The sequence below is a fragment of the Anneissia japonica genome, unplaced genomic scaffold (genome assembly GCF_011630105.1).
Source record: "Anneissia japonica isolate Jap-2015-1 unplaced genomic scaffold, ASM1163010v1 scaffold6030_len697274_cov183, whole genome shotgun sequence".
NCBI lineage: Eukaryota > Metazoa > Echinodermata > Crinoidea > Comatulida > Comatulidae > Anneissia > Anneissia japonica.
The window spans coordinates 169,685-183,710 of record NW_022721381.1 but is presented as its reverse complement, the minus strand read 5'-3'; the positions used below and the strand labels follow the sequence as shown (position 1 = coordinate 183,710).

At 34.3% G+C, this 14,026-nt stretch overlaps 2 protein-coding genes across 2 annotated transcripts in view; one reads left to right on the top strand and one right to left on the bottom strand.

Moving 5' to 3' along the window:
• The first annotated feature begins 1,432 nt into the window (after positions 1 to 1,432).
• On the top strand, positions 1,433 to 5,862 carry LOC117111508 (SPRY domain-containing protein 7-like). Its single transcript, XM_033254422.1, has 5 exons — positions 1,433 to 1,535; positions 2,547 to 2,663; positions 3,138 to 3,298; positions 3,764 to 3,866; positions 4,415 to 5,862. The coding sequence occupies exons 1-5, from the start codon at positions 1,433 to 1,435 to the stop codon at positions 4,510 to 4,512; spliced, it is 582 nt and encodes a 193-aa protein (XP_033110313.1). The 3' UTR covers positions 4,513 to 5,862.
• A 5,684-nt stretch (positions 5,863 to 11,546) lies between these two features.
• Positions 11,547 to 14,026, bottom strand: part of LOC117111506 (PCI domain-containing protein 2-like) — a gene marked incomplete in the record, with an annotated part of 8,409 nt that continues 5,929 nt past the window's right edge. Inside the window, 3 exon segments of the mRNA XM_033254420.1 lie at positions 11,547 to 12,581; positions 12,776 to 12,975; positions 13,774 to 13,874. Coding sequence (XP_033110311.1) covers positions 12,374 to 12,581; positions 12,776 to 12,975; positions 13,774 to 13,874 — 509 coding nt within the window.

Genomic DNA, 14,026 nt, shown 5'->3' with positions numbered 1-14,026 from the left:
ATAATGTATAATCCAATAGATAATAATACAGTGCTCAAATTTAATATAGGAACATGATGAAAAATCGTATAAAACAGCCTAGTTCATCAATGAACGTTCCTTATTTAAAGTTGAATGAAAAAGAGATCTTTGGTGAAAATCGAGCTCGCAATCTCTTTTGCTATCTCGGCGAGCGTTAGACCACAGAGGCCCGTACGCGATATACATGGCCTACCTGTAATCTCTCTCCCTTCATGCGAGTTTAGGGCTCATAAAAAGTGAAGATATTGTTGAAATCCGGAAAGGTACCTAGGGCCAGGCTATAGACCTATATATAGCCTAATCTAGTATGGCGGTCTTATAATAGAAAGTACTAAAGGAGTGTCCTTTTACGTACCTCTTTTCAATGCCCTGATTACAGTACTTGGGTCTACACAATTTCGGAGGTTATTTTCTAGAGATGTACGTGTACTGGTACTACTAAAAACTCCTTTATAGGCAAGTTACCGGGCGTCTATATTACCGGTAGTCTTCCTTTAATTTCCAGGGCCTTAGCGTGTAGTGCTAAAATAGCAGGGAATTTCCCCGCTGTTGTTTACATCCCGGTCCCTGCAAATCGCGCCTAAATATAACAAAGTGTTTTGGTGTTTTATCAATATCAATAATATTTTCCACAATAAACAATAATTTAAAATAATATCTTGGAATTTTTTTCTAGTCCCCTTAAGGTGGCGCCAGTGCGGGGTGGGGGCGGAGGACCAGGGGCCCCGTCGGAGAGGCCTGCCACCCCCTGTCGGGGAGAAAAACCACAATTTGTCAGGGAGAAAATAAAATTATATGTAGGCCTATTTTTTACATGTTTTAGTAGAATAAAATCGATTAAATACGCCTTTAAAATCCCTAATTTTTTCGGGAGCATCGCCCCCTGGACCACTTTTGAAAAAGAGTAACCGCCTACTTCAGTTTGCTCGTCGGAGACATCGGTGCTGTCGGGGACATCGGATCCCCTCATCAGGACCCTCCTCCCAACCCCAGTCAGGCATATCCTGGCGCCACCCTTGCTTTAATGTAATTTAAAACGGGATTTTTAACTTTTTTTTTTTTTTTTTTTTTTTTAACCTAAATGAGAAATAAAAGAAGGAACTTAAAATGAATAATATACGGGAAATTAGAAATGCAATGAATACTAATAGGAAATGGAAAAGAAATGTTTACTGTACTTCACACTAAGGTCTTAACTGAAGAAATAAATGGATTTTATTTTAAAATATATACACAATTGCAGCATATAGGGAAAAAAAACTGGCCGTGCACAAGAAATGCCTTGAGAAAATAACTCGGTTACGCCCTCTAGAAGGAGTCAACACTTTCCCTATTGTTTTGTTTTTTTCTTCGGGAAGGCAATTTAACATCGGTAATTTTATTACCGCAATCTTAGGCAAATGCAATCAAAATGGCAACGTGTTTTTGTTGTTTTCGATGTTTTGGAAATTCAGGATTTAACCATGTGCCTCTTAAAGAAATCCCGAGTGTAATGATGGATACGACACGAATGGGTACGTCAAGAAGTGTAGCCTAGGCTAGACCTAACCTACTGCATTCAAGACTGGCTGTGTTTTTTTCGGCCTAGGCGTACCCGGTTAGAGATATGCCTAGAGGTGCTAGGCCTAGACCGCCCACCGAATCCAAGCCTAGGCCTACCCTAGGCTAGTCCGTCCTACGCTAAACTGTAAACGCCGAACCGTGCCAATGTTTTTTTTTTCAAAAAGTTCTTACAACCACTGTAGGTACAACAAATACAACTGAGTGAGTGAGATAAGAATTGTTCCTGTGTTTGCAATCCTAGGCCTAGGCCTACCCTCTAGTAGTAGTATAAATAAATAAGATTTCAATATAATTTCTAGGCTTTTTTTCTGGCTCTGCTTTGCTCGTCTCTAAATCTCGATCCGTCTTCTGCAAACAATGCCTCTATCCAAACTGCTCTGCTTGGAACACATTGATTTGTTGTTTAATTCTTATGAATATTTTTATTGGCTATAGCAAATGTTGATAATTGATTGTGTTATGTTTTTTTGTTTAGCGGATAATAGCCCATTGATGACTTTTGTAGCAAATAAATATTGAATTGAATTGAATACTTACTCATATACTCTTGCAGTAACTGTAAATTAGACTTAGAGCAGCTCCAATGTAGGAAGTTGCAAGCCAAATGAACTAAACCACTCAAAAAAACATACCATAAAGCAAATATATTATTACTATTAGGCCTAGTATCACTTGTTGTAAAATGATCATCATTAAATTTTGAAGGTTTATATAAGGTCATTGCATTATTGTTAAATGTTTAAATACTATTTCACTCTATAATAAAATTTAATTGACCTTTTTGCAATCAATCTTTTTTTTTTACTTTTGCAGTGATGAAGCTTAATAAATAAATAATAATAGATAAATAATCAATAATTCATAATAAATAATTCATCCAGTTTAAAATGTTATTTAAAAAAAAACCACAAGAATGTAAAATTTAATATTGCTAAAATAGTAATTTTTTTATATTTCTTCAGGTACAGATGTTGTGATTGTAAAGGCTGGTAGACGGATATGTGGTTCTGGGGCTGCACTCGGGAATGCACCAATAGTGCAAGATAAGTCTTACTTTGAAATAAAAATACAGTCCACAGGTAAAGACACTTTCATTATTTTAATTTCACTAATAATTTTTTAAGACACTATTGATGTCAGTGACCTCTACCAGGTCAAGGTGATCTCCACGGCTGTAAGAGGAGGATGTAGATGTCCGACAAGCGGTAAGACAGTTCCTGACATGGTTCAGGGTTGCAGCCCGGGTTGGGGTCCATGACAAAAGGAACTGGCGAATTTTTAGCTGTTCTTAAGCCCTGTCCAGACTATCAAATTTTATTTGACAAAAACATACAACTTTTATTTTTCAAAGCCAACTTTGATAATCTAAACAGGACTCTATAGAATATATTATGCCAAGAGAGTTTTTTTAAATATTTAATTTTTTTTTTTTTTTGGTTGCCAAAGTTGCTTTTAAGCAAACTCCCTCCCTGCTTCCCACTGGCGCTGTCATTCTGCGGACTAAAGCGGAGCTTTTACTTTAGAATGGTTATTAACATTATTTTCTGTTTCAGGTGTCTGGGGAATTGGCCTGGCCACAAGGAAGTGCAATATGAACGTAATGCCTCTTGGGAGGGATGCTGAAAGTTGGGTGATGAGGTCCGATGGAACATTGTACCACAACGGGGAAATGAAGCACAAGCTCGCAGTAGAGATCCAAGAAGGGGACATAATTGTAAGAAATTTCAAATAATTATTTTACTTATTGGTATTCTCCATACACTACAGTTACCAAATACTGAACATTGAAATTAAAACACAAATTAAAATCAAGAGAACACCAAATATTGATATTGAAAATATCACAATCATCATAATTCTATTTCTCACAAAAGTAAAGAGGCAAAAAGGGAGCATGTCCCTGTACAAAATGCCCACCAGAGGAAAATATAACTCGGAAAAGATCAAAAGGTAATTGAAGATCACATAATATTCAGTGCAGTGGCGTATCCGGTAAAAAATATGCTCAAACAGTTAAAAATCACTTTACTGTATTTTGCAAGATAGTGCTCTCTCACCTTGTCATCAGACTTCACACTTCCCCTCCCCCTCTCTTTGATACCTTACTGATTCTGTCTACTGCTTTGAATATTGCATACTGTATTCCAAAATCTTTTGATTGTTTTTTTTTTTCCTTTAGGGCGTTACGTATGACCATGTTGAGATGAACTTTTATAGAAATGGAGACTCTCTTCAGTCTCCTTTCGAAGGTATCCGAGGAACAGTCTACCCTCTTATATATGGTAAATATTGGAAATCTTTAGAACAAAAACAACTATTGAGCATGCACAGCATGCCATGACCCACCTTAAGTATTCCGCAATGCACTGTGAATATCGTGAGTAATATTAGGCAGCTTTCGATGTGCATGACGAAAGTAAGAAAGAAAGTATTCACTCTTGTGTGAACATAGATTTGGTGAAGTTGTGTCCTGGAATCAACCGACGAGGAGAACTTAACATTCCCGTATTCCCAGATGACTTCTTAGTGACGTCATTACGGACTACGTTCTACCACGTTGTGCAATCGAAAGCTCCCTGTCGTGCAGCAGTTCCATACCTAACTGTGTAGTGTATTACATAATCTACCCACAAATGCAAAGACCATCTAGCAAATCTAGCAAATGCTCAAATAATGTGTTGTTATGTTAAAATGTAGTCAAAATATTTAGATGGATTATGTTATAAATACGTGATTGTATTATTATTATTATAGATATTGATATTTTTTTATCACTATTTTTGTTATTGGTTTTGTTATTATTGGTATTGATGTTATTGTGTCTTTCTAGTGGATGAAGGTGCAATCATAGATGTGCAGTTCACTGAATTCTATCATCAGCCTCCGAATGGCTTTGACAAGATAATGTTTGAACAATCTTTGCTGTAGTCTATCCAGATTATAGATTGGCGGTGTGCTTATCCCCTTCAAGAGAAATGGTACATTCCAAATTAAAGATGGCATCCTGAAGCCTCACAAGAATTTGCAGAAAGTGTGTATGTACATAGAACCTATAAGTGACTTTCTCATAAATAACATCATACTAATTTTCATCTGTCTTTTAATGCATATTAAAAATGTCAAAATCATGAACTCTGCATTTTCTTTATTGGCTGGTTGACTGTTAGAATGTCCTGTATGTGCACAAATAATATGCCAGCCCCTAAGAGAGTCATTTCAGAAAGTCTTGATATATAAGCCTTAGATACAATCGAGTGGCATAATGATGGTTAGGAAGATAAAGCAGTGTTTGAAGCACCTTCATAGGTTTAAGGGTGGAGGAAAATAATAAAGTTTTAAGGGAATAAATATATACAGTAAATAATGGATAAAAAAAAATATGATTGATTGATAAGAAATGTTGAATTTAGAGCATACCTTTTTATCTAGGGGCATCGTAAAAATGTAATTACTGTATATAGCTTGATAGAGAATAGTAATGAAATTATTATACGAGACCAGTGAAATGAAAAAAGGGAAGCGTAGATACAAATTACAATTAATATTTGGCAACAAATTGTATTACAGTATGCAATTTTAAATTGAAATGCAGCATGTTTCATATTTGTTTTTGGTTTACTGCTGAGTAGAGTGTTTCTCTGTTTATACCAAAGTTGTCTTTGGATTTTAGATTGGATTGATTTAGTCTTGATAAACATAATCTCTCTTCCAATCTGTCTGGAATGTCTCCCTTTTTCAAAGCCCTCAAGGATCATACTGCCCTTTCCTGCACATTGAGTATTAATGTATTAAACCACTGTACCAAGCCAACCAGTTTTTGTTCCAGAATAATAAAAGTAGACACATACTATTGAATGACTAACTAGATCTGAAAACCACAACATATAGCAAATACCACACACTAGTTCATACTTTAAAGTATAATGTTTTTTAATATTTTTAATGTCCATCTCAGGGAATCTTACTTTGGGCGTATTCGACTGGTTCATTTCGTTGACTACAAATTTTCGTTGAGTATTATTTTCATTCAACTGGTTCGTAAATAGACTTCATTGACAACGAAAATTAACGTAAACCAGAATGCGTTAATCAACGTGACCAAAACAAACATGGTCGATTGGTTGGTTTAGAAACAACAATTGTGTTAATATCATTTAGATTAAATTTCAGAAAATAAAAATTATAATATTTACCCACATGAAGTCAAAAAATAATTGTAGGCTAACAGAATTCAAAAAACTGGATGAAAATATTTTTTTTACTAAAAACCCATACTGCCACAAGTTGAAGCAATCTTGATTACACAGCGTGTATTGCAGTAACTATGCAGCCATTTTGTTTTGTCCAGTATTCTATTCAACTGGTCGTCTTCGTTAAGTAGGATTTTACCACTGCGCAGGTGGGCGTGGTTTAATGAACGACCAGTCAAATACGGCCATTTTGATATTTGACAATTTGAGTCTATAATTTTTTTTTTTTAGTTTAATTATTCTAGTGACTTTACTTTGGACATGTCGATATATTGTAGCTTGTTGCTAATTAATTAACATTTTGTTTTGCTTTTTTATTGACATTATAATGATCTTATTATTTTCTATAAACTAGATTTTTTACATTCTTTTGTTTAATTTTATAATGGACTCTCCCTACCATTGGCTGAAAGTCTTTGGGAAACATGGCACAATGGTTGGGCTTTTGGCTCCAGTCGAAAGACCAAAGGTTTGGGTTCGGGCCTCATTGTTGGCACTTGTTTGTGTACTTTGTAATGTATTTTTTTATTCATGCTTCACCCAGGAGTGTAAGTGAGATTTAAAATATTAGTCACACACTGTTTACCTACAACATTATGGAATATGCTTTTCCAGGGATCTTAGTGTGTGTTCAATCCTTGCTGCTTAATCCAATGACCAAGAGAATTATTAGGTCCATGACAATACTGTACTGTGTAATACCTAACTGCCTTGGCATTATGTACTAGCAAAAAAGCCAGTATATTCTCTACTAAATTATTATTGATTACAGTAACATTTACTGTAATAATATCAATTTACATTGATAAAATAGATTTTTATTAATCAATGAAAAGTATATAATTAATGCTTGCGGTACACCACGTAGATAGTTCTGAAAAGAACTGTTGTTGTTGGTTGAGAATATCTCGACGTTTCGGTTGACTTGCTTCAACCTTCTTCAGGAGAATAATATCTGCCGAGACAGGGAAATACTTATATGTTTGAGTGATGAGACTTGCTGCTGATTGGTTGAAAACTAAACAAAGGCTGAGCCTACCAATGAAAAGCTATACAAAAGCTAAAATTGAAAGCCAAGACAGTGGCATTGTTCTAGCTGGGGGAAGGAAAGCCAAAAACAATGGCATAGTTTCCAGTGTGGAGGGAAAGATTTGGTGGGGAAAATTTGGTTTAGGTCCGGTTAAACATGGACAACCAAATATCGCTGATGACAAATCCAATATCTTGATGTACTGTATCGTGTTTGTGAATTTCTATAGCTTCTCTGGTCCATCTAGAATGCCAAGATGGTACAGTGGCTATCAGTTCAGATTAATCCCAACATACATGATGTTGTTGTGTGTGGGAGTGCATGACTATAGATGACTTCTGTTGTTCCCCTCTCCTGGCATGGCCTTGGTGTTCCTTGAGCCTGGTACGGAGATCACGACCTGTTTCACCAATGTAAACCTTTCCGAAAATTTTCAATGAAAAGTAATTATTAATATTTATTAATATTTCAACGTATGTATGTATTAATCTGTGTTCAGTTAATATTGATTAATATTAATTAATATTGATCAATGTTGCTAATTAAAATGTGCTATTGATTAATTTATATTAATAGATATCTGGTTGCTTATTATTTCCACCTTTAAAAGCTGAAAATTGAAATTGTTTGGTGCTCTTCTCGCCTCCCTCCAAAATCTAAATTAGACAAGTAAAAATGTTACAGCTATGTTTCTAATTTCTTCGTATAAATAATATAATTCGGTTTTGGTTTAGTAGTAATTATAGCCTAATCCAATATATGGAAACTGAATGTAATATTTATATGAAAACATTTACTTAAAGCAAGTATTATACCAAAGTGGGACAACATATTATTGTTTATTATTGATATTATTTGTTCATATACTCAATATTAATAATATTTTAATATTGACCTAATAAGTGGTGTTGTTTAATAAAAATGAAGTGTATATAAGTCTGTGCCAATCCTTAATGTTTGAAGAATGCCCTCTATAGTTAGTTATCACATAAATGCTGTGTAAATGAATAGCGACTATAGGTGTTTTGCCTAGATTTAATGACTATCAATCACACTATACACATAGCCTAAAAAGTTTATAAACATAATGTGGACATGAACTTACAGAGTATCAGAACAATTAGCTTAGTCACCTAATTCATCACCTGACATTGACTTTCTGAACAGAAGCTTGCTGGTCGTACTCAAATGCTTTTATTTCTTACTTTAGGTCCTTTAAGTAAATATCTGTTGTTTTCATTTGAAGGTTAGTAACCTTGATGCTTTTAAGTAATTGGACAATTAAAGTTGATGTTGTTCCTTTGTGACTTTAGTGATGTAATGTTGGGGTTTAGGAGGGTGGTATCTTTAAGATATGAAAAGAGTTATTTATACTGTATAAACACAATAAAATATGTTATTGAAATGTTTAGAAACTGTAACACAAATAGCTGGGACACCAAGGGGAGGTAATACTGACTTATGTGCTCCTGGAGACATAGCCCCTGCCAGGGGCCAATACTATTGTGTACACTTTACATCCAATAATATTAATAATCAGCAGTTGAATCAAAATTTTGACTGCAAACGGACTTTATATTTTATTAATTTTATAATTTTATAAATGTATGTCAAGTTGTAATTATTTTGTGTTAACTTTTGTGTCATAACAGATATTTGCAATATCACTATACTGTATTATTAAATGTCATAGGGTAATATTTTAAGTTCTGTAAGTCTGTATGTCTCCTCCAATTAAAGACCTCTTTTTGAGATTGGTAGTGTTATGGTTTTTAACAGATTTAATCTCTAATTAAAAAATAAATTATAATTTAGATTTAAAAAATTAGGGTTGATCAAGGGCCACAGAGATTGATATGCATTGTTTTTATTTTGGGGAGAGGAGGGATTCAAGTTATTTAAACTCCATTTCAATGTTATGAAGTGTGTAATTATTAATTGGTGAAGTAGTATTTTAAATAAAGTCCCTGATTGAAGACATGTCTAGTGATATATCTAACAATGTACTTTTTGCTGTGTTGTAAATTTTGCGAATGCTGTAAGTATAAAATTGAAGTTGTATAGTGGTATAAAGTTCTAGGGTTGTTTGTCATGATTATATTGTACAATATATAATGTCTTTTTTAACAGTACTAGGTCTTCCCAGAAGTAAATTTTAATTGATCATAATACGGGCTGACTATGCAGTAAAGGGTTCACAGGCAGGGAACATGGTGTCTCTGTTTATGTAGAATACCAATTTAGATCAAAAACTCAGCCACTTTTCTCAATTTGTTGTATTCTTTGATCCGCCTGTGATGGGGAAGAGAAAAAAGAACACCTTAATACTGTAACCTACATTCATCCTACTATGTCATCTTAAAGTATAAACATCCTACCTGTTCCTTTCAATGATTGGCTGAGAAAGAAATCCAAGTGATTGGACGGGAGCATCTAAGACACACCTTCACTTTGGTGCCCTCAAAATTCAAACAGGTTCAAAATTGAGGTGGAACAAAGAGGTTAGTGGGGTAGTAAATTGAAAACTACGAGTTCTAACAATGAAATGTGTTATGCCCATATATGGATGTAATATGACATCATCATGTCCATATATGGGCACATCACACCAATTTGATAGTGTGGACGGAGCATTACTGCCCTCTATAGTTAGTTATGACCCATCTACAAACTAATGTTTGTGTTATTAAATCTATGGACAAATTTAAAAAGTCGGTCTTTTACTGTCTGTATTTATATTTACATTCTAAGTTTTAAAGTGCTGCTGTACAGTAGTGTTCTACAAGAACTTATTTCAATTGCAACTTATTTTAAAAAGACAAACACTTTGTTCATTGGTTTATCCAGAGTTTTGTTTTTTTTTTGCAAAATAAATGTTATGAAGCTCGAAGAAATTGTAAGTGATGGTTGTCATATATTTGTTGGGTGGTGTCTTAAAATATAAAAATTAATCTTCAATAACTTGTTGGAGATGTTTGTATTTTTAATTTCAACTAATTATTTATCTTGCAACCAAAATGATGTTTAAATAACAATTACAATATTTAGTGATCCCCATCAAAATAGATGAACAATAGTAATCCAATAATATGAACATTATTGACAAATGTTTTTATAAATTACAGACTGCCAAAACATTTGCAGTGTATAGTAAAAGAAAAACAGTCTCTTGTATTGTCAAATAGACAATTTATTTTGTTTAGATACATAATTTTTAAAATTTTAATAAATTTGGTGATTTTTTTTTACATTTTTATTGTTGGACAAGTTTTATCATATGATTTAATTGTGATAAAATTATGAATGTATTTTTGCTTCATTTTGTATTGTTTAATGCTAATAAACTCTGCAAAATGTTAAATTGAATGTGTCCTTGTTTGTTGTCCAATACATCATGTCACATATATTGTGTTTAAGGATCATTCATGATTCTCCCGCCATTGGTGTTCTAGACACCCGAAAATAACCTCTGAGGCGCTTTGGTCAAACAATTTTTTTCTTTATGCCTTCCAAAAGTTGGGGGCTGCTAAATCTGCCCTTGATCAATAAGACTTTGATACCCATATCCCTATTCTTCCTTCCAAAATTTCATCATGTACATTGGTCTGATCTATAGTGCTGGTGTCTTTACAAAGATGAAAATGATCTGATCAAAAAATGTCTAGACCATATCCATCTCACTTGATAAACATTAATGAGGTCTTGCGAGAGTCGCAAGCTGGGTCAAACTTTGAATGATGCGCCATGAAATCTGCAGATAATTTCAAATAGAGCTGACTTGATATCATCACAGATCTGTATTCTTTCTTCAGCTAAATTTACACAAACATACTCAAAGTTTACAAATGACTTCTTTAATTACAGTACAGTATTTACAATGCCTTTCAAAAATTAAGGATGTATTTTTAAAAAGTGGAAAGTAAACGTCCATGGTGTTGAAGGAAAATATAGCATCCATGGTGCTATAATCTATAGATTTATCAAGAGATAAATTGGCCGTTAGCAATTGTCTATATTTACATAGTACATATAGGTAAGGATGTGAGGAGATGAATATTTCACCAATTATTCTGTCCTGTACAGACCACCTCTAAGGGTGTATTATAGGAGGAATAATATGATGTCAATCTTAATATAGCAAATAAGGCCAAATAAGGGGCTGTTATGTAGGCCTATTCACATTGGGTCATAAGATCAATCACCAAAGCAACATTAAAGCCCCTCTCCCACTAGGGTTTTTTTCAGTATACGAGTTACAAGAGAATGCCGAGTTGCTAACTCGGCAAACTCGGCAAAAACTTGTAGGACGATTCGGAAAGCTCGGAGAGGACTCTTACCTACTTGTAGCAGCTCTGAACTCGTGGCGCTACCACATGAACATGTTCAAAATTATCGCCACGAGTAGATAACTCGTAGTAAACTCAAAGAACTCATAGGTAGCTCGTAGAGTACTCGGGGTACTCCTACCTAGCTCGTACACTACTCTGGATACTCGTCGCCGGTTTTGTCATCTACGAGTTTGATGCGAGCACCCCGAAACGAGTAGGAGTAAGTACGAGCGCACCGAGTTGGCTCGTACCTAACTCATATCTAATTCGGTACAAACTTGTTACGCTCTTAATAATCTCGTAGTTAACTCGGTGCTCTGCTCGGCATAATTCGTACATAACTCGTAACCAACTCCATAAAGTCGTACCTCACTCGTAGCTAACACGTAATAAGCTCGTATAGGTCCTTTCCAAAGATCACGAGTTTTAACTCGTAGAAATCATACAACTCTTAGGTGAAATAAACCTAGGTGGGAGAGCAGCTTTACGCAGCTTCCTGTGGGATTATTCCGAGTACTGCAGTGTAGGATACATAGACACCTACTGCTTACATACTGCAAAATAAAATACACTGGTAGACAATCCCTTACTCTTCTTTCTGACAAGTACCTAGAGCTTAATTTAATATGTACACCAGCATTTTGATGTACTCGGGATCAACTTAAAATGTCTTTTGTGAAAGATGTTGTGAAATAACTTGTAGTTCAATGCTCAGGAAAATGAACAGCGATGGAATTTAACCAGGGACCAATAAACTTTATGGTCTAATGCATACATTGTCTACAATATAAGTCAGTCTTGCGCACTGCAATTTTGCTTACGATAAGCTGTGCTACGACTACAATTTTTTGAACATGTTCAAAACTCTATACACTTTTATATGACTGTTTGTGTCATGTCGTATACGTAATACCTCTCATACCTTACTAACTCCCGTGCACCAGACAATTTCAGACCTAGCGTGTCGTAGTGCAGCTTGTAGTAAGCAAAAATCCCAACATGTGAGACCAGCTTTAGTTATAGCCAACTACTGTATACTGCCTTCTCTCTCCTCTTATGTATTTCCTGTTACAGTTTCAGTATTCAGATTACATCAAGAAGGCAGGCAGGCTGATCTCTTGTGGATCAACCTGTTTATCCATTGGCTTTTTACACCAGCCTGAACATCACACAACTTTATACTATGCTGATAAAACTGGGAATGCATTCTGTTTACTGATGACAAGCTTTTTATGTTGATGTGAAATGTAACCCTTGATACGATTCTGGAAAATGAGGTTCGCAAGGATACATTCGACCTCGTCGTCATCGACATCAGCTTCGCCCATCCATTTGAGAGCAGACACAAATGCATCAACGGGTAACTGATGTGTGTTCATAATCAGTGACCTACCACAAGTAAAAAATATAGTGGAATGTTTCATTTAATTGTCATGAATGGTAAAAGTTATGTTAAATGGCATACCTAGCCCCAAATGCATTACCTTGGTGGGAAGGATTTAAACAAAACTGCCCTGAAAAAGCCCATTCTATCACCGCCACCTAAAGGCTAAGTATCAATAAAAATATGAATAAAAACTTACACTTTTTTGAAGAGATTCCTATATGTGATAATTTTGAGTTTCTCTAAAATAAGGTACACACCGCTCTTGATGAAGAAATCTTCATGCTTATCTAATGTTTTGGTTAACAGCATCAAGTTGCCGATGCGGACTGCTTTGGCGATGTCTATGAATTGAGTTAGGTCATACTTGTGCAGCAGATCATTCTTTGGCATTTGACCCTAAAATGGAATAAAATGAAGTTTTTGATGAGCTGTAGAGCATTCCAGACAAGGCTTTTATTGCAACAAAAGTTTTTAATTGATAATAACATTTTTTATTACAGAACAATAGCATATATTAATTACTTAATTATTATAAAATAATAGCACAGTGATATGTAATAAAATGTTGATGTTTCAATAATTATAAGAAATCATAATAGCACTCATAGGTAACACAGTATCATTCAGTTTTGTATATAATAAATATATATTATATACATAAAATTAAAAATCCTACAATTTACAACACTAATTAATGATTCTGATATTTAAAGCCCCATTCCCTGCAAAATTTCAGTTGTTAAGAAAAATCTGTAATTTTGTATAATTTTTTTTATTGAATTACAACCTCCGAATTTGCCTAGTAACGAAGAATTCGTCGAAAAAATGGTAATATTCTATGAGAAATAGTCTGTATTTCTCATTTTTTTTATTCTTTTGCGTAAAACTAAAATGTATGCGAATATTTTTCCATGATTTATAATAATTGGAGTAATGCGTATGCACCTTTTCTAAAAAAATCTGTTTTTAGTGAAATTTTGCTAGGAATGGGGCTTTAAGGAAACAATTGATAACTGTAATGTGAGATGTAATGATAAAAATAAAATATAGATTGCATAGGTAAGTTATAATTTAGTAAAAACTAAAGGTCTAAAAATATTAAAACATCACATTACAAGGAATAATAGATATTACACAACAGGTGTTAAAATTCAACTTATTATCAAGTAAAAAACCTGAGGTCGTCTTACATACCAGCAACATCTTAACAGGTAACAAATAGATGAGGATCAGGCGTTTATTTTGCTGGCTAGCGTGGTGACAATGATGTAAAGCAAAGGTCAAATATTCTTCAGCTGTCAAAACAACAAAAGGTCAAAGATGGAAGAAAAAGGTCAAATATTCTTCAGCTTTTGCAAAGTCTTAAGGTTAAAGGTTACTGATGGAAATTCACCATGCATTTCTAAAATGTGCCTTGTACAAACACGGAGAAAATATAATATATATA

Excerpts from the sequence above, each read along its gene's own strand:
- LOC117111508 (XM_033254422.1), top strand. The coding sequence starts at position 1,433 with ATGGCAACGTGTTTTTGTTGTTTTCGATGTTTTGGAAATTCAGGATTT. Across the intron at positions 1,536-2,546 it reads GATGGATACGACACGAATGG|GTACAGATGTTGTGATTGTA; the intron begins GTACGTCAAGAA and ends ATATTTCTTCAG. Across the intron at positions 3,299-3,763 it reads TCCAAGAAGGGGACATAATT|GGCGTTACGTATGACCATGT; the intron begins GTAAGAAATTTC and ends TTTTTCCTTTAG.